Source organism: Delphinapterus leucas, chromosome 7, assembly GCF_059928025.1.
Source record: "Delphinapterus leucas isolate spDelLeu-1000000601 "Yukka" chromosome 7, BTC_Dleu_Yukka2, whole genome shotgun sequence".
Taxonomy (NCBI): Eukaryota; Metazoa; Chordata; class Mammalia; order Artiodactyla; family Monodontidae; genus Delphinapterus; species Delphinapterus leucas.
In genome coordinates this window covers 53,233,431-53,252,553 of record NC_143135.1, presented here as the reverse complement: position 1 = coordinate 53,252,553, position 19,123 = coordinate 53,233,431, and the positions used below count along the sequence as shown (strand labels likewise).

Genomic DNA, 19,123 nt, shown 5'->3' with positions numbered 1-19,123 from the left:
CTGACATAAAAATAAATTATTTTACCTTGTTAATTTATCACCCTCAGCACTTGAAAGTACAGTGATCACAGCCAATGTATCATTAAAAATGTTTAGTAAATTGGTTAATAACTGATATGATTCTTTAAAAAACTAATACAAGAACATTTAACCAATCACTTGCAAGTTCAAAAAGGTAGTATGTTATCCCTTAAATACAGAATGGAACTTTTGAAAAACAACTATATACGTGATTTTTCTACTTCCGTTAAAGCCTCCATTTAAACAGACATAAGTCAAGATGCATTTAAATATATATTTAAATACACACACATATTTAAATAGAAATAAGTTCATTAACTATCAATCTTAAGGAAGGAAAGAACAATTTCCTGGTTGACTCATTCACCACTCATTCTTTCAATAAATATTTATTAAACATCTGAAACATGCCCAGGTAGCTCACATAGACCAGTTTTAGTTCCAAGTATAACAACTGGTAACAGTATGGTGCCAGGGCCAATGGTGGTCAGTCAAAAATGTCTTTCCTATCTCCACTATTAAGGTAACCTGTTCCAGCCAGGCTGGAACAGCCCTTCCTTTGCACCTCTGCTTCTCCTCCTCTCTCACTAGCCAGATGCTTTCCTTCCTTGAACTTCCAGTTCAGGTGCCGTATCTTTCTATTGAAGCATTCCCTCTCCACATGAGCCTAACAAGAATAACAACATGAAGCACAAAAAACGGCAGCTACTATTTACTGAGGACCCTTTCTGCAGACAAAGCCTGAGCTACAAACCTAACCCTCATTTTTTATTGTCCCTGCAACAATCCTATAGTGAGTATCCAACCTTTACAGAAATAAGGGAACGGAGGTGCAGTGAATTGTATTACATGCCCAAGCTCATCACCTCGGTGGGAAGCGCATCCATGTCTTTGGGACTCTCCCTGCTGAGAGCCAGAACTGCATTTTGACTGGAACTTCTCCTTTGACAGTTATCACGGCATGCCTTGTACTGGTTAACTATTTACATAGTGTGCATATTTTTTTATCCCCAAATATGAACACCCTGGGGTAAAGTCAGCCTCTCATAGGCCTTGCACAGCTCACTCAGATATTTGTGGGTTTACATTACACACGTACACGAAAATGTAATTGTTCTACTATTAAAAAGAAAAAAAGCCCACCAAGGAATACTTATGAGTAGAGGAGATCATCACCATCTTTCAAAGTGAGGATGTGACTGAAAATCCTCTTTGTCCACAGCATTATGAAGCTTAAGTCTGAACTGATTTAGTGCAAACAATGTAGAGCCCATGGAAAAACTTAAGAGACAGGATTTCTGTCACAATAAAGTGCTTTAATATTTACCTTACTGTCTCTTATATCTGGAAACATCGCTCTACAGAGCAGAAACAAATTTATATATGCATATGTAAAACACCTATTAGTGCTAATATGGTAACTGAAACCTTATTTTTAAGAAAAACATGGAAGAACAAATGTCCAAGATTAGTGGAATGGTTAAATAAATGATAATATATGCACATTATGCACATAAATGAAATACTACATATTAAAAATATTGACTTAGAGAGTTTTTAGTTGAGCAGTATACATAATGTTATCTCAACTATAAAGGAAAAGACAAAAAAGTTTGGAATATCCAGAAGGTGTATGTGAATTTTAAAAGACTATTTTAAAAATTCTGTTCTTCTATCCTTTTTGTACTTTAAAAAATTTCTACAATTGGAATGTATTTTATTATTATTATTTTTTGCGGTACACGGGCCTCTCACTGTTGTGGTCTCTCCCGTTGCGGAGCACAGGCTCCAGACGCACAGGCTCAGCGGCCATGGCTCACGGGACCAGCCGCTCCGTGGCATGTGGGATCCTCCCGGACCGGGGCACAAACCCGTGTCCCCTGCATCGGCAGGCGGACTCTCAACCACTGCGCCACCAGGGAAGCCTGGAATGTATTATTTTTGAAAAGAGTATTTTTTAAAGAAAAATGATATGGTGGTATTAGCATAAGGACAGACATATATATTAACGGAACAGAATTTAGAGTTCAGATATAAATCTTTACACTTATAGTCAATTAATTTTCAACAAGAGCGCCAAGACAATTCAATGGGTAATGAGTAGTCTTTTCAACAAATTTTTCTGGGCTAAATGGATATCTACATGCAAAAGAATGAAGTTGGACCCTTTCCTTACACTATATAAAAAAAATTAATTCAAGACGGATCACAAACCTAAATGTGTAAGCAGAAGAAAACCTAAAAGTACTTGGGCTAAGCTTTCTTAGATATGACAACAAAAGCATAAGCAAGAAAAGAAAATGTAGATAAAACTGGACTTCATCAAAACCAAAAACCTTTGTGTTTCAACAGACACTATCAAGAGAGTGAAAAAGACAACCTGCAAAATGGGAGAAAATATTTGCAAATCATACATCTGAGAAGGGACTTGTGTTTAGATTATATAAAGATCTCTTACAACTCAATAATAAAGAAAAATTACCCAATTTAAAAATGGGCAAAGGGTTTGAACAGGTATTTCTCCAGGGAAGATATACAAATGTCCAATAAGCACATGAAAAGATGCTCAACATCATTAGCCTTTAGGGAAATTCAAATCAAAACCACAATGAGAATACAATGGAGAAAAGACAGCCTCTTCAATAAGTGGTACTGGGAAAACTGGACAGCTACATGTGAAAGAATGAAATTAGAACACTCTCTAACACAAAAATAAACTCAAAATGGATTAAAGACCTAAATGTAAGGCCAGACACTATAAAACTCTTAGAGGAAGACACGGGCAGAACACTCTATGATATAAATCACAGCAAGATCCTTTTTGACCCACCTCCTAGAGAAATGGAAATAAAAACAAAAATAAACAAATGGGACCTAATGAAACTTCAAAGCTTTTGCACAGCAAAGGAAACCATAAACAAGACGAAAAGACAACCCTCAGAATGGGAGAAAATATTTGTAAATGAAGCAACTGACAAAGGATTAATCTCCAAATATACAAGCAGCTCATGCAGCTCAATTATCAAAAAAACCAAAAAACCCAATCCAAAAATGGGCAGAAGACCTAAATATACATTTCTCCAAAGAAGATACACAGAGTGCCAACAAACACATGAAAGGATGCTACACAGAGTGCCAACAAACACATGAAAGGATGCTCAACATAATTAATCATTAGAGAAATGCAAATCAAAACTACAATGAGGTATCACCTCACACCAGTCAGAATGGCATCATGAAAAAATCTACAAACAATAAATACTGGAGAGGGTGTGCAGAAAAGGGAACCCTCTTGCACTGTTGTGGGAATGTAAATTGATACAGCCACTATGGAGAACAGTATGTAGGTTCCTTAAAAAACTAAAAACTAGAACTACCATATGACCCAGCAATCCCACTAGTGGGCATATACCCTGAGAAAACCATAATTCAAAAAGAGTCATGTACCACAATGTTCACTGCAGCTCTATTTACAATAGCCAGGATATGGAAGCAATGTAAGTGTCCACTGACAGATGAATGGATAAAGAAGATGTGGCACATATATACAATGGACTATTACTCAGGCATAGAAAGAAATGAAATTGATTTATTTGTAGTGAGGTGGATGGACCTAGAGTCTGTCATACAAATTGAGGTAAGTCAGAAAGAGAAAAACAAATACCGTATGCTAACACATATATATGGAATCTAAAAAAAAAAAAAAAAAAAAAAAAGGTTCTGAAGAACCTAGGAGCAGGACAGGAATAAAGACGCAGATGTAGAGAATGGACTTGAGGACACAAGGAGAGGGAAGGGTAAGCTGGGACGAAGTGAGAGAGTGGCATGGACATATATACACTACCAAATGTAAAACAGATATCTAGTGGAAAGCAGCCACATAGCACAGGGAGATCAGCTTGGTGCTTTGTGACCACCTAGATGGGTGGGATAGGGAGGGTGGGAGGGAGATGCAAGAAGGAGGAGATATGGGGACACATGTGTATGTATAGCTGATTCACTTTGTTTTAAAGCAGAAACTAACACACCATTGTAAAGTAATTATACTCCAATAAAGATGTTAAAAACAAACAAAAAACCACAATGAGATACCACTTTACTAGTAGGAGGCTATAATAGAAAGGACAGAAATTGGAACTTTAATACATCGATGGTGGGAATGCAAAATAAGTGTAACTGCTTTTAACACACAGTCTGGCAATTCCTCAAAATGTTAAACATAGTTACCATATGGCTCAGCAACTCCACTCACAAGTACTGGGTTGGCCAAAGAGTTCATTCGGGTTTTTCCGTAACATCTTATGGAAAAACCCGATCGAACTCTTTGGCCAACCCAATATCTACCAATATATATGCAAGAGTAATGAAAACATGTCCCCACAGAAAACTTTTATCTATACATTAATGCTCATAGCAGCATTATTCATAATGACCCCAAAGTGGAAACAATCCAATGTCTATCAACTGATGAACGGATGAATGAAATGTGGTATATCCATATACATCTTTGAATTGCCAAAATGATTTGTTAATAAAAAGCAATGACTGGTGCATACTACAATATGGATGAACCATAAACCTATGCTAAGGGAAAGAAGCCAGTCACAAAGACCACATATTTTATTCTATTCCATGAAATGTCCAGAATAGAAACAGAAGTGGAACGGTGGCTGCCTAGGGTCGGAAGTCTTAGGGCAACAGGGAGTGGCTGCTAACGAGTGCAGGGCTTCTTTATGGGCAGTGAAAATATTTTAAAGCAGGCCGGGGTGACAGTTGCACCACTAGTTGAATATATTTTAAAAAACATTGAATTATATATTTTCAGTGGGTGAATTGTATGGTTGAATTATATCTCAGTAAATTGTTTGTTGTTAAGATACAGGACTTTAAAAAAATAGTTTCTACTCTATTATTGGCAATTTTGTGGGCAGCAGGAGGGAATGATGGCATTTTGACTATTAAAATACCCTCGGAATTTGTATTCTTGATTCCAAGAAGAATTAAGAAAATAAAAATGCATTTTCTCCTCATGTGTCATATATATTGAACTGTATGTTAGAGAAATAGACATGAATTTAAGCTGCTGGGTGTAAACTGGCATTGATCCCTTCTAAATAGCTGTGCACTGTGGGCCCCATGAGTAGTCAAGTTTTACAGAAAGACCATGTCCCTGGCAGAACAGAAGTTTCCAACTGTTTTTGGAAGGAGAAGCTACTTTCTATGAAGTCTTAAAGTAAACTGAGAAAAAAGAGAGGTAAGAGAGTAAAAAGAAGAGAGGTCATGAAATCTCCAGGATCTAATCCTAGTTCTACTTAATTCCTGATCTCAGGGGTCTCATATGTAAAATGGCAGATGTCTGTGCCTTATCCACCTCATAGGATTGTAATAAGGCCCACCTTAAAAAAGAAAAAAGAAGAAGAAACAAAGTGGGATATAGCTGGATCTGACCTCAGAAGATGTGATCTTGAATTCTGTTTGTCATTTAATAGCTTCATCCTCCTCGATAAGTTAGCATAGCAGCAACTCAATCTCTTAACTAAAGACAGACCTGGTCAACGTACTTCACAAAGTATGAAATGAGATACAGAAGTGTAAGTATACCAAAAGCCATTAAGTTCAATACAAATTTAAATCATCATTAATATTTGTAAACTACACCCTCAAAGTATTACTCTTAAGTCCCTGAACTTTCAAGAAAGTAGAGAAGCCTGGCTCAAGGAAACTCAAAAGCGATAGGGAAGAATCCACTGATAGCTGCTGGCCTGATGATTTGTATTGCACAGTACTACCAGAATTCAAATTTGTAGGTCTCTTATATAATGTTTCCACATTTGGGGAACTGACACATGTGTCTTGGTTTATCAGACTATGAGCAGTTGAGATGTTTTATAGGAAAGCTGGGTGACTCCATTCTCTAGGACGGTGGTTCTCAAACTTTTTGGTCTCAAGATCCCTTTACTCTCTTAAAATTGAGGACCCCAAAAAGCTTTTGTTTATGTAGGCATATACAAATATGAAACTGAAAAAGCTTTTAAGTATTTACTAATTCACTTTAAAATAATAATAGAAATCTATTACTTGTTAATATAAATAACATTTTTAATGAAAAACAAGCATATTTTCAAAAAAAGAAATTTAGTGAGATGAGTGACATTGTTTTACATTTTTGCAAGTCTCTTTTGCAATGACTGCCTTAATAGAAGACAGCTGGATTCTCATATATTCTTCTGTATTCATTTTGTTACCACATGTTGTTTCATGAGAAAATGTAACTGGGAGAGAAAGGAGTATTTTAATAGCCTTTTTCAGATAATTGTAGATATTCTTCTCTGATACTACCTCCAAACTTAACAAGTAGTAGCTTCTTAAAGGTTAGTAGCAATGTAGAATCTGAAGCCATTTCAATATATTTTTTACAGCTGTTACATTAAAATCCATTGGGGTGGGCTTCCCTTGTGGCGCTGTGGTTAAGAATCTGCCTGCCAATGTAGGAGAAACAGGTTCGAGCCCTGGTCCGGGAAGATCCCACATGCTGCGGAGCAACTAAACCCATGCACCACAACTACTGAGCCTGCACTCTAGAGCCTGTAAGCCACAACTACTGAGCCCGCGTGCCACAACTACTGAAGCCCGCGCACCTAGAGCCCGTGCTCCCAACGAGAAGCCACCACAATGAGAAGCCTGCGCACCGCAACAGAGTAGCCCTGACTCGCCGCAACTAGAGAGAGCCTGCGCGCAGCAATGAAGACCCAACGCAGCCAAAAATAAAAATAAAATAAAATCAATTTATATATGTAAAAAAAAATCCATTGGGTTTTTGCACTTTGAAGAGATCTTTAGCTGTACATGACTTCATAACAACATACATTGGTCATTTTGAAAATACTGGCTCACTGAGTTATATACATTTTAAATGCTGACACATTCATTATAAAATATTTTAATCTCTTTTGTTAAATATCACTACCAACTTCATCAAAAACACCTTTAAGAAACAGGAAGCTGTCAAGGTCATGGTGGCAAATGCAAGTTTTCCGACCTACTAATGATACTGTCATTCAAAATCTTGAATCTCGTCATCAGCTGATTTCCTTTAAGAGGCTCACTTCATTCATTTTTGCAAAAAATGTCTGCCAAATACCTGCCTGTATAGTTGGCTGTGCGTTAGTCAATCTTTCAAGATGGTGCTCCATGAAAAATATCAGCTGGTTTAGTTAGCAACTCAATTGCACAAGTGCTTTATGCCTATTTCCCTTTCCATCACACAGAATATTAAAAAAGTATGTAGTCAAGGGTCAACATTTAATATAATTAATAACTTTTACTGCTTAATCAAGGACATTCTTTTTGTTGTTGTTGTTGTTGCATTGGGTCTTCGCTGCTGCACATGGTCTTTCTCTAGTTGTGGTGAGCAGGGGCTACTCTTCATTGTGGTGTAGTTCAGTAATTGCAGTGTGTGGGCTCAGTAGTTGCAGTGTGCGGGCTCAGTAGTTGTGGCTCACGGGATCTAGAGGGCAGGCTCAGTAGTTGTGGCGCACAGGCTTAGTTGCTCCGCGGCATGTGGGATCTTCCCGGACCAGGGATCGAACCCATGTCTCCTGCATTGGCAGGTGGATTCTTAACCACTGTGCCACCAGGGAAGCCCCAAGGACATTCTTAAGTTAAACTGTTTTTTGTCTTTTTGTTTTGTTTTGAAACTATGAGTTTGCTGAAAGTGCCCCTTTTTCTATCTTAGGTCAACAAACTCATGTTCTGAAACCAATTTCCTTTCCCTCTCCCTAAGACTTTACTCCTTCAAGTATTCCTTCTTTACCTTGTATAAGCAATTGCTCTCTTCATTTGATCACTCTCATCAGCATATAAACCTGCCCTGATATTTCCCATCTTAAAAAATAAAACACACCAAAAAGGTTCCACATCCCCACAAAACAAATAAAAAACAAAACAAAAAACCCCAAAAGACCTCCCTTAAACCTACAGTCTTTTCCAGTTATGAACCCACATGTCTATCTCACTGCACAAAAAACACCTCAGGAGGGCTGTCTATAATCAATGGCACTTCCTCACTTCCTATTCACTCTTCAACACACCTGCTGCTCTACTGAAACTGCTCGTTAAAGACTTCCATGTTCCCAAGTCCACTGGATACTTCATCTGACAGAGTTCACATATTTAGTTGATTACTCTTTCCTTCCAGAAATTTACTTCTCTTAGTTTCCAAATTATTACCTCTTCCTGGTTTTCTCTCTACCCAACTGGCCATTCCTCACAGTCTTTGCTGGTTCATCCTCCTCTATCCAACATCTAAACGTCATTTCCCAGGGCTAAATCCCACGGCATGTTTCTGTCTGCATCTGTCTCTCTCTGCTCTGGCTAGCTCTGCACTCTCTTCCTGGTTGATCGCACCTGGTTCCATGGATTTAAACATCATCTTTATATTGATGACTACCAAATTTGTACCTCTAGTAACTGACCTCCCACCCTGAGTTCCAGAACCATATTCTGTTGCTTACTTGACGACTCTGCTTTAGATTTCTAAAAGGCAACTCAAGCTTAACATTTCCAAAGCAGAACTTCTGGTTCTCCCAACCCGTCTCTTGGACCCTTCTCCATCTCAATAAACAGCATTTTCATACATCCAGTTGCTCATACACAAAACCTAGGAGTCATTCTTGATTACTCCTTTTCCTCCATCTCCCACATTCAATCCATTAGTTCATCTCCCATAATATACTGCAACATATAACATTATATTAGTTTCAGGTATACAACATAATGATTCGATGTATGTATATAGTGTGAAATAATCACCACGATAAGTCAACATCCATCACCACACATAGTTACAAACTTTTTTTTTTCTCATGGTGAAAACTGTTAAGATATACACTCTCAGCAACTTCTGAATATACAATACGATATTAACTGTAGTCAACATGCTGCACATTATATCTCCAGGACTTGCTTATTTTATAACTGTACGTTGGTAGCTTTTGACAACCTTCATCCATTTCTACCACCCTCTACCCCGACCTGTGATAACCACCAATATGTTCTTTTTATCTATGAGTTTGGGTTGTTTTTTTTTTAACTTAGATTCCACATGGGTGAGATCATATGGTATTTAATTCACTTAGCATAATGCCCTCAAGGTCCATCCACATGTTGTTGCAAATGCCAGGATTTCCTTCTTTTCATGGCTGAATAATATTCTACTGTGTATGTGTGTGTGTGTGTATGTACACACACATACACACACCACATTTTCTTTATCTATTCATCCATTGATGGACACTTAGGTTATTTCCATGTCTTGGCTATTTTAAATAATGCTGCAATAAACATGGGGGGTACAGGTATCTTTTCAAGTTAGTGCCTTCGTTTCCTTTGGACAAATACCCCAAAGTGGAAATGCTGGATCAAATGCTGCCCTTTTCACTTTGCAGGGTGATGATGAGGGTCACATGGATATATATGTATGTATATCATAAACTATAAAGCTTTCCACAAACATAAGGTAAAAGTATTATAATTTTTGATTTACTACTTTTTATGCTCTAGGAACTAAAAGCAAACTACTGTGCTATACACAAATACTAATATAATGTCCTTATAAACTTACTGACAATTACGGCAGGAGCTGGTTTCTTAAATCAACATTAATTACACTGTACCTGAAATTTACCAGGCCCATTCCTATAGTGTTGCAGGCTGCCCAACAGGGAAGACTATTTCCAGCCAAAGGGGCTGGCACTTGAAAAATATTACTAAGTGGTGCTAAGAACAAGGCATTTTGCTTTATTCCCTTTCAGTACCCAACCCAGCACACACACCCCTTTAGACAATAGTGACAAGAAGAGGGCAAGCAGACCTTACCAACCCTCTCAGCTCTTCAAACAACACTTGAGGAATTCTACTTGAAGGCCTGTCTTTCTAAGCTTGTGCTTTCAAAACTTGAGCTGGACTGATCCCAAATACTGAAGTAACAAATATTACTAAATTCTGTCATTTCCTCTACCAAAAAAAGTGATTTTACTACTATTTCTGGCTCTGATGAAAGGTCCTATTGACTATTCAAATCCTCAACCAAGTTATGGATGCAGTATTAAATGACTTCACTCCTTTTTCTCTGGCACTTTAACACATGCCAATGCTTTCATCCACCTCCACTAACGTGGCTTATAAATTACTGAGGTGGGACCATTTTAATAGTATGATTTGTTCACATCTCTAGAGTCTAAATGGGACTGCCTGAGAAGACAAACTCCCCTTTGACAACATGTATTGGTATATATGTATATAAAAATAAACCTTCACAAGTTGGAAATATCTTATTAATATAATACCTGGTTAGGAGCCATAATAATTAATGGTTCTTTGATTTGTTATAAGTTGAAATGTAAGAAAGTGATGGTAGTAAGGCCAAAATGGAGTTAAAGTGAAAAAAGTTGAAGGTCACAAATTTGCTAAAAGTTTCTTTCTAAATGCTCAGAAGAGGCTTTCTGAATGAACCCTGAAACCTAAGAAAGTCTGTTTATAAGAAGTTTATTGTCATCTCCTTCATTGTCATCTCCATCACTGCCATCACAGTGATGAAAAAACACTATAGAGAGCAAGATACTTGCTCCCTATGGAGTTTGCGTGGTTAACCCATTAAACACACACACAAATGTAATCTCTCAATTTCAAAGAGTATAAAGTTGCAGAGGATACAAAATTACTAGAAGTAATCCATTTTTTAAACAGATGAATAAAACTAGTTCCGCATACTCGTGGCCTTGGTTCAGTTAAGAATAAAATCAGAAGCTACCTGGGAAGTACTCTAAAATGAAGACCAAACAGGGCTAGAGCTGAGTCTGATGTGAAGGGCTGGCTGTCCCAGATTTTCCACTGCACATAGTCAGCCTCCCTGTTGGTCTTGTTCTCAAAGCAAGCTGGGCTATTCTTAGCACCCCTTTATACCATACTGTGCCATTCCTATTGGGCCCTGAGAAGAAAGAATTAAGTGTGTGTGCATGTGCATGTGTGTGTTTGAAGCTGGGATTTATGAGGAAATCCAGGGATTTCAGCCCTAGCCTTAATTAGGAGTAGATTTCACCTGGAAACTTCCAACAGACTTCTGATCTTAGGCCTTATGTGCTTAAAGCAAGAAACAGAAAATAGGGCAAAGAGAGAAGAATCTCTGAACTCTGATCAGAACTTTAGTTCTACTAAATGAGGCCAACCTTCCTGACATCCTGACTCCCAGACTCTGGACCCCAGTTTCTAGGTACTCTTTTCCACCTTGGTTGACTTCACTGGAGGTACTCTCTAATTTACTTAGACCTCTTCTCCCTTAATGTATCTTTAGTCTGGCCCCTTCTTGACCATTTCTGTCTAAGTACTACCTTCTCTATGGTATGACATCTGTGATCAGTAATGTGAGCTAGGTAGCCTTGAAATTAAGGTCCTGTTTCCCAGACTGAGATACTCTTCTGCCAAAAATGGAGGGATGGAATGCATCAGTTGTGGGAAGAATGGCACATGGAAAGATGAGTCATGGGCCAGAGGCTGTGAGCAAGGCTGCTTGCCTGCAATGAACATGAGCTGGATGGCAGTAACAATAAAAGCAGTATGAGTGTGAGGCTATAAGCAAATGATTAATTGAGGACTGCAAACTAGAAATTTGATCCAGTATCAGAAAAGTATAAGAGTCTTAATAAAAACCAATTTTTAAAAAAAACATTAAACTGAGATTAGATGAGGGGAAGAAAGGCAAAGATGATACCACATGGAGGAATTATTCTAGATCCATCAGAAATGAATATGGGAATTGTTCAGTGAGTCTTCAGAATCATACAGATAAAAGGCAACGCAGGCTCATAAAAACAAAAGCATCACAAACCTTACTGCTTCTATAAAAAGGAAAGGTCTGAGGATACAGCTGATAATGTCACTAAATAACAGCCAAACAGTGGGATCTCATCCATGTGATATTCCAATTGGAAGGATGTCCAAATAAAAACAAGGCGCTGAAGCTGATCTTCCTTTACAACTAGAAAATTTACGGCATGTCTAATCTACCTCTTGAAGTAGAGCCAAGTGAGCTGAGGAAATGCTATATATTTCTTTCAGGAAAATGCAAACCCAAGCATCTGATAGCCTTTCTATGGCATGTGGAAAGGCATTAAGTGAGATACGAGCTGGTGTGATGTTGGGAGAGCCACAAAAATCCAAGCTGGGTTGGAAGGACCACGTGCTTGGTCTTTTCTTTGGGGCCCTGGGTAATAGATGAGGAGACTATTAGGGACTTGCCAAAGTCAGTAAACCTTTACTCCGTAAACTCCCAATCAAAATGAGCCCCCAGAAGTGGTCTAAGAGAAGAAAGCTGTGTGAGAAGAAAGCTATTATCAGTCAAGCTGTAGAGGCAAGAGGTTATAAAGCCCACACATTCAAGTACAGTCTACTAGCAGGTAACAATTCAGTAAATGGCTTCTGAGTTTAGCCGGAGGATTGCAATTTGTACACATTGCTTCTTTGTGGTATTTATAATGACACAGAAAAGGACTGTGGCCAAAAAAGAACTTTGCATTATCACTGTAGCTAGTTAAATAGGAGTCACTGTAGTACTTATTCATAAAGAGGGTTAGAGATCCAAGGAAGCAGGCTGCATGTGGCAAGTAGGAGGGGAGTAAAGAGGAGTTACTTACCTGTGCTATGTTTTTGTTCAGAAGATAGACACCATAATCAAACTGCAACTTCTCCCCTCCTTTTGGGTATAATGGAAACCTAAAAAAGGTAAAGTAGGGTCAGAAGTTTTCAAAAACTTGAGTAAAACAACCTCCAAGTTGTTGACAAGGGCAGAAGTTGCTTGCATACAGCATAAACATCTGAAGACTTGGACTAAGTCACTTATATAGTCATTGTAACCTATTATCTTAATATCTTCATAACATTAGTCAAATCAGAATGATGGCTGCTTTGTTTCGAAGAAAAAATTGAATAGGTCATACAATAAGGGACAAATATATAAGAAAGTGACCCACTATCCTCAAGGAGTTGAGGCCACTATGTCTCATATTTATATATCATAAACCTACCACCCTGAGATTAAGGTCCTAGAATTTTTTTCCTCTAATACTTTGGACCTGACATCTCAAGTTCTACTAAAAGGGACAGATGGTTAAGAAAAATATCAGACATGAAAGCGATATCTAAGGTTTCTGTTGCTTCTGAGGTGGCTAGTCAAATCCACAGCACCAATGAGCAAAAATTCATCAAAAACTCATTCACATTCGCAGGGGTGGCTATTTGGATGTTACTTCTCCAAGGCAATGTACTCATGCCATAGAGTTCTCATAAGACTTTCCATTTTAACCTGATTCACTGAAGCAACAAAGGCATGAGATCTGTAGATCTTTATAAAAGTGATGAGTTATTTTAGGGAGTAAGTTTCCTTCACTATTTCCCTTTTCCTACTCCTGCAAATGAAGAAGAAAAGGTTACAGTATATCTATGTTCTAGTCATATTTTCCCCTGATTCTCAAGACCAAGCATGCATTTTGGCCTCTGCAACAGATTTCTCTACAAACAGATCAATCACAACTTAGACAGGGTCAAGAAGAAACTTTACTTTCCTTAGTTTTGCAATATCTGACTATTCTTAAGAATAACATAACCTTACAGAAATAAATGGTAGGTGACAATTACTGGATATTCTCAATTTCAATTGTGTTTTAATTGTATGAGGAAAAGATACATTCCATAATGCTTGGAGGATACTGTTTTCTAGGGAAAATGAAAGAAAGGAAACAGGATTTAAAGCTTTATATTAAATTCTCCAGTTGCTGATTACATAATGTCCAAAAGGTAAATTTGTCGCACTGTAAACTTACAGGCACTGGGGAGCGAGCAAGGTTATGATCTGTCTGTATTCTCTACAGTGGAACACCAAATGCTTCATACACCCATCAAGAAGATATAGCTTTGTATTTAATTGAAGTTATAAAAAATAAACTAGGACATACAGTTTGGCCCTAAATTGAGATGCATTAAAAATGACAGCAAAGCAAATTCGGGATAAGTAAAGTGTAACACACCAGGCTTTTACAGGGTATCTGGGAATCCTTCAAACTTGTATGGGGTAGCCTGCAAAGAAACTACCTAACTGAAAGGATATATCAACAAAGGGGCAAGTATGAAGAAATTTACTAGAGTCCTAAAGCTCTATGCTGTATAGTTGTTATACTATAAACCATTACATGTAGACTCTCTGCACAGCTCTCCAAACTCACAAATATCTCCAAGTTATAAATGCAGAAACTGTTTCAAATGTTGGAAAAGTAAACTGAAATAAGCATACATTGAAAACTAAGCCTCTGAATCCTGATGAATGGATCTTATGACATTGACTTTATTACTTCATTGGGGCTTCTTTATAGAAAGAAAGAGCCCCAAGGTGTGTATGTACCATTAAAACAAATCTAAAGTGATTAGAGCCAAAGGTTCTAATAGGGAAACTTTAAGACAGATCAAATATTAGGACAGAGTTCACATCTTATATTGCTTTCAAATTCTTAAGGGGTCATGTCAAGTTGAACAGTATAATAGCTTCCAACCATTACACAGTCATCTTACTCTGCGAAAGTACATGGATTTATAGATCTACTAAGCAATCTAGAAAAATGAAATCCATCTAAAAGGGTAAAACCTATTACCATCAGGACATAAGATACAAATCAAAGGCATCTTAATTCAATATACATAGAGAATCTCATTAGCAGACTGCAGAAGGTTTAGATAAGAATGTGGTCATTAAAGTACAACCAGAAAAATGTCCATAGCACCATAAATAGAATTAATTTAAGGGAGTATTAGATTCAATAACTAGAGGAATAAGTATACATTTCCTATTATTATACTTTTACAGAAAATACAATTAAAATGAGCAATTATTAAATTCTTTTCCAAATTAAATTATATTTCCAAGTTGTTTGAAAAATTCACTGACCCTACGTGGTAAAAGTCAATGAATTAGAAAGCAATAAACAGATTATCTGTGAAGATGGTTTGGAGCTCTTTAGTACCTAGTAATTTCCGTGTGATTTAAGAATTATGACATGAGTACCAAAAAGCCAATGTAATCCCAGGCTGTATTAACAGAAAGAGAGCAGATAACCAGGGAACGTGCTAGTGCCAACTATCAATACTCAGTACTGTGTCAGATGATACTGACAGATCTACGTTTAGTTCTGGGAGTTAATATTTCTTTTTAGAAGCATACAGATAAATAACTGGAACCTTTCTTACAGGTTATGTTTCTTACAGGTTTTGTAATAATCTCATTTGACTATAAAAAGCATGCAGTGAAGCAGAGTGGTCCAGTGCTTTTGCTATTTAAAAGAAACTAACTTGCCTTGGTCACCTACTTAGTGGAAAAGATATGACACCTCAGCATTAGGTCTTCGGTTATACACTCAGTATTCTTTCTATTGTCACTGGGTCCTTTAGAGAAGAACACCCAGGATGAATAGAAGAATGGGAGCCATAGTTTTGAGAGAAATGGTTGACGGAACCACAGGTGTTTAGCCTGGAGGGCAGAAGTCTCATGGACAACAAATGAAGGACTTTCAGAGAGAAAAAAAGCTGGTTTTATTCTCATGGCTTCAAGCAGGAAAACCCAAAGTTGATGGCAAAAAGTTACAGGAAAGTTGATGTCACCACAGAATTAGTCAAAATCCAAAAGATCTTGAGTAGAGGAAGCTAAGCAGAGGCCGGTCAACCAATAATAACCATGTGGTGAGCTGCGGCGGCTGTGGTGGAAGTGGCCGGGGAGCCCAGTCCCTGCTGGCACCATGCTTCACTTGTGGCTGCTGAAAACGGCTCAGAATCACCCACTGTTGGTCGAGCTCAAAAACGGGGAGGCATACAATGGGCATCTAGTGAGCTGCGACAACTGGATGAACACCGACTTGCGTGAGGTGATCTGCAAGTCCAGGGACAGAGACAATTTCTGGCTGATGCCCGAGTGCTACATCCGCAGCAGCACCATCAAGTACCTGCGCATCCCCGATGAGATCATCGACACAGTCAAGGAGGTGGCGGCGGCCAAGGGCCGTGGCGGCCTGCAGCAGAAGCGACAGAAGGGCCATGGCACGGGGGGTGCTGGGCGAGGAGGGATCCCACGGACCAGCAGAGATCAGCCAGAAAGGAGGCCAGGCAGAGAGGCGGGCAAACAGTGAGCCGCCCCTCTGTTCCCCAGAGACTGAGCCGCAACCACCGAGCATCTGCTCCCACCCCCGAGGCCGCTTTTCTACGCTCCAGTTTATGAGTCTGTTCAGAACAAAATGAAGAGGCAGGTGTCCGGGCAGGACCCCCTGCCTGTCTTCTGTGATCCTCCTCTTTTTTTGTTAGCCAGGAGTTCTACAGTTGGAAATGTTATTCTGTGCTTCTGGTTTTGTGAAGTCGCAGCAGACTTGATTCCTGGAAGATTCTGTATGTAATGCATCTTTAAAGGCCTCACTCTTGTTTTAAGGTCAGGCATTTTCCAAACAGGTCTGTTTTGCATTTTGTGTTAGATCCCTGAGTGGTGAACAGAAGGGAGGTTTTTATTTTAAGGTGTTTGCACTAAGACTGACAGCCTGGAGAATTTCCTGAAACACGGACCCCAAAATTGCTTTTTCAAAATGAATCCAGATGAACCTTTGCCTCAGAAGCTGTTCTGGGGGACAACACTGGGCCCTGTCCCATCACTTCCTCTCTCCCTCTTTGTGTGACAAAAAAAACCTCAACAAAACGAAAAACTACATCTATGAAAACAAAAACAAAAAACAAAAACAAAAAACCCCCATGCGTTCAGGGGTCTAGTAGGCTGAATGGTGGTCCCCCCGAAACATATGTCCATATCTGGAAACCCAGAACCTGTGAATGCAACATTGTTTGGGAAAAGGGTAAGAATCTAGAGATTAGAATATCCTTGAATATCCAGTTGCGCCCTAACTCCAGTTAAGTGTCCTTATAAGGACACAGAGGAGAGACACAGAGAAGAGGAGAAGGTCACCTGAAGATGGAAGCAGAGATTCGAGTTACACAGCCACAAGCCAAGGAATGCCTGGAGCCAGCAGAAGCTGGAAACGGCAAGGAAAGAATCTCCCCTATAGAGCTTTCGGTGCCCTGCTGACACCTTGATTTTGGACTTCTGGCCTCCAGACCATGAGAGAATAAATTTCTGCTACTTTAAGTCACCAAGTCTGTGGTAATTTGTTACAGCAGCCCTAGAGCCTAACATGGGGGGAATCAAACACTGGATGGTCCATTGGACTCGATGGGGTATAATATCTCATCCGTCTCCAAGATTCTGTAATTCTGAATATGCCAAAATAAATATATTGAATATAACTTCATATTTCCTTCAGGAACCAAGAAAATATTTCAAGAGTATAATGCCAAAGGGTCACGATGATAGGCATCAGCTAAGGCTGCAAAGTAGACCTACTGAAGTGCTAGCAAATGAAATGTGAGAAAAAGAGATTCATATGTATGGTCTGAAAGTAGGAAATGTTTTAAAATTAAATTTATATATATTGTATATAATACATATTCAAATTACTTCACATGTGTGTATGTATATATGAAGGATATGCCACAATTTGGAATAAAATTGTAAAAGAAATTTATTTTGAACCTTTCTTATTTTCAAAAGATACAATTATTATAAGCCCTTCCCCCTCCTCCCCAAACCAGACATTTTTTAAAAGGACTCCAGATTGGTTAGTTTCTTGCTTTCACCTTCGGAGCCCCGCATCCACGTCTGGTTCTTTGATGGCTCAGCTGGGGATGAGGATATGGCTAGAGTTAATTCAAAATTTTTATTATGCACATTAAGATCACTTCTGCTCATTGTGCTTGTAGAAAATGTGACAACACATCCTCAGTATGTTCTGAGGCCACGAGTTTACTTCAAACTCAACTTACTTTCTCCTGTCCAGATGAGTCTTCTCCCACAACTTTCATCAGTTACTCAGGCTTAGGGTGGCATTCAATTTTTACCCTTTTTTGCATTTTATATATGCAGTGATTCACCAGGTCGACAAGCCATTTCTCCTGCGAAACATTCTCAGCTCTCCATTCCCATCGCCACTCTAGAAAGTTCTTTGCTGTTGTGTGGACTGTAGGATGTTTAGCAGCATTCCTGTCCTCTACTCACTAGAAGGTAGTATCATTATTTTCCTTCTTAAGTAAGACTTTTTACCATGTCACTTAGCAGCCCTGCTTCCTAACCAGTTATTGTTTTAAATTTCAACTTCTCTGCCTAGCTTTCAAGGCCTTCGTGATCTGAACTGTCAAGAGTTATCTGCAACCTTATTCTGTTCAAGTGGTTTTCTCATAGTCTCATGAACACACCAAGCTCATTTCTCTCTGCCTTTGCACACTTCCTGAAAATGCCCACGTCTCTCTTTCCTTCCACCTGGCAGAGTAAAAGAGACTATGTTTTACTTTGTCATGACTAAAAAAAGAAAAACTCACATTTTTCTGCTGAGCTGTATAATAACACTAAAGCTTTATCTATAATTCATTCCAAGTTGATGAGGATGCAGTAAAACTGTAAGGCAGGCCAGAGGCACACAAGATAAGAAATGGCTGGAGCAGAGTGAGGGAAAAGGAAGAGGAGATAAAGTCAGCAAGGTAATGGGTCCAGATCACGCAAGGCCTAGTAGGTCAGAGTAAGGACTTGGGTGTTTACTCTGAACGAGAGGGGAAGCTCTGGAGGGTTCTGAAAAGATGAGACACACAGATGCTTTGACTTCTCTGAGAGAACAAACTGCAGGGGAGGAAGAAAGGAAACATGGAGAGGCTCCTGCAAAGACCCAGCCAAGAAAACAGGATGGTATAAACCAGGATGGTAGCTGTGAAAGTGGTGAGGAGTAACTGAATTCTCGTATTTTGAAGATAGAGCCAAATGATTTGTTGAAAGATCTTATATGAGGTGTGAGAGGCAGAGGAGTCAAGGATGACTTCAGAGTTTTGGGCCTAAGCAACTGATAAAATGAGGCTGTCATCTTAATTTGATAAAAGTACAGGCGACATTAAAATAGACAGCTAGGGGGTGGGGTGAGGAACACAG

The 19,123-nt window shown here is 38.8% G+C and overlaps 1 protein-coding gene and 1 pseudogene across 3 annotated transcripts in view; one reads left to right on the top strand and one right to left on the bottom strand.

The window, feature by feature from the left end:
• Window positions 1–19,123, bottom strand: part of UVRAG (UV radiation resistance associated) — a 323,849-nt gene that overhangs the window by 75,675 nt on the left and 229,051 nt on the right. For all 3 annotated transcript variants that reach the window (XM_022593856.2, XM_022593855.2, XM_089915322.1), the window contains one exon: window positions 12,711–12,789. In XM_022593856.2, coding sequence (XP_022449564.1) covers window positions 12,711–12,789 — 79 coding nt within the window. The remainder of the gene's footprint in view (window positions 1–12,710; window positions 12,790–19,123) is intronic.
• On the top strand, window positions 15,217–16,433 carry LOC115802546 (U6 snRNA-associated Sm-like protein LSm4 pseudogene; annotated as a pseudogene).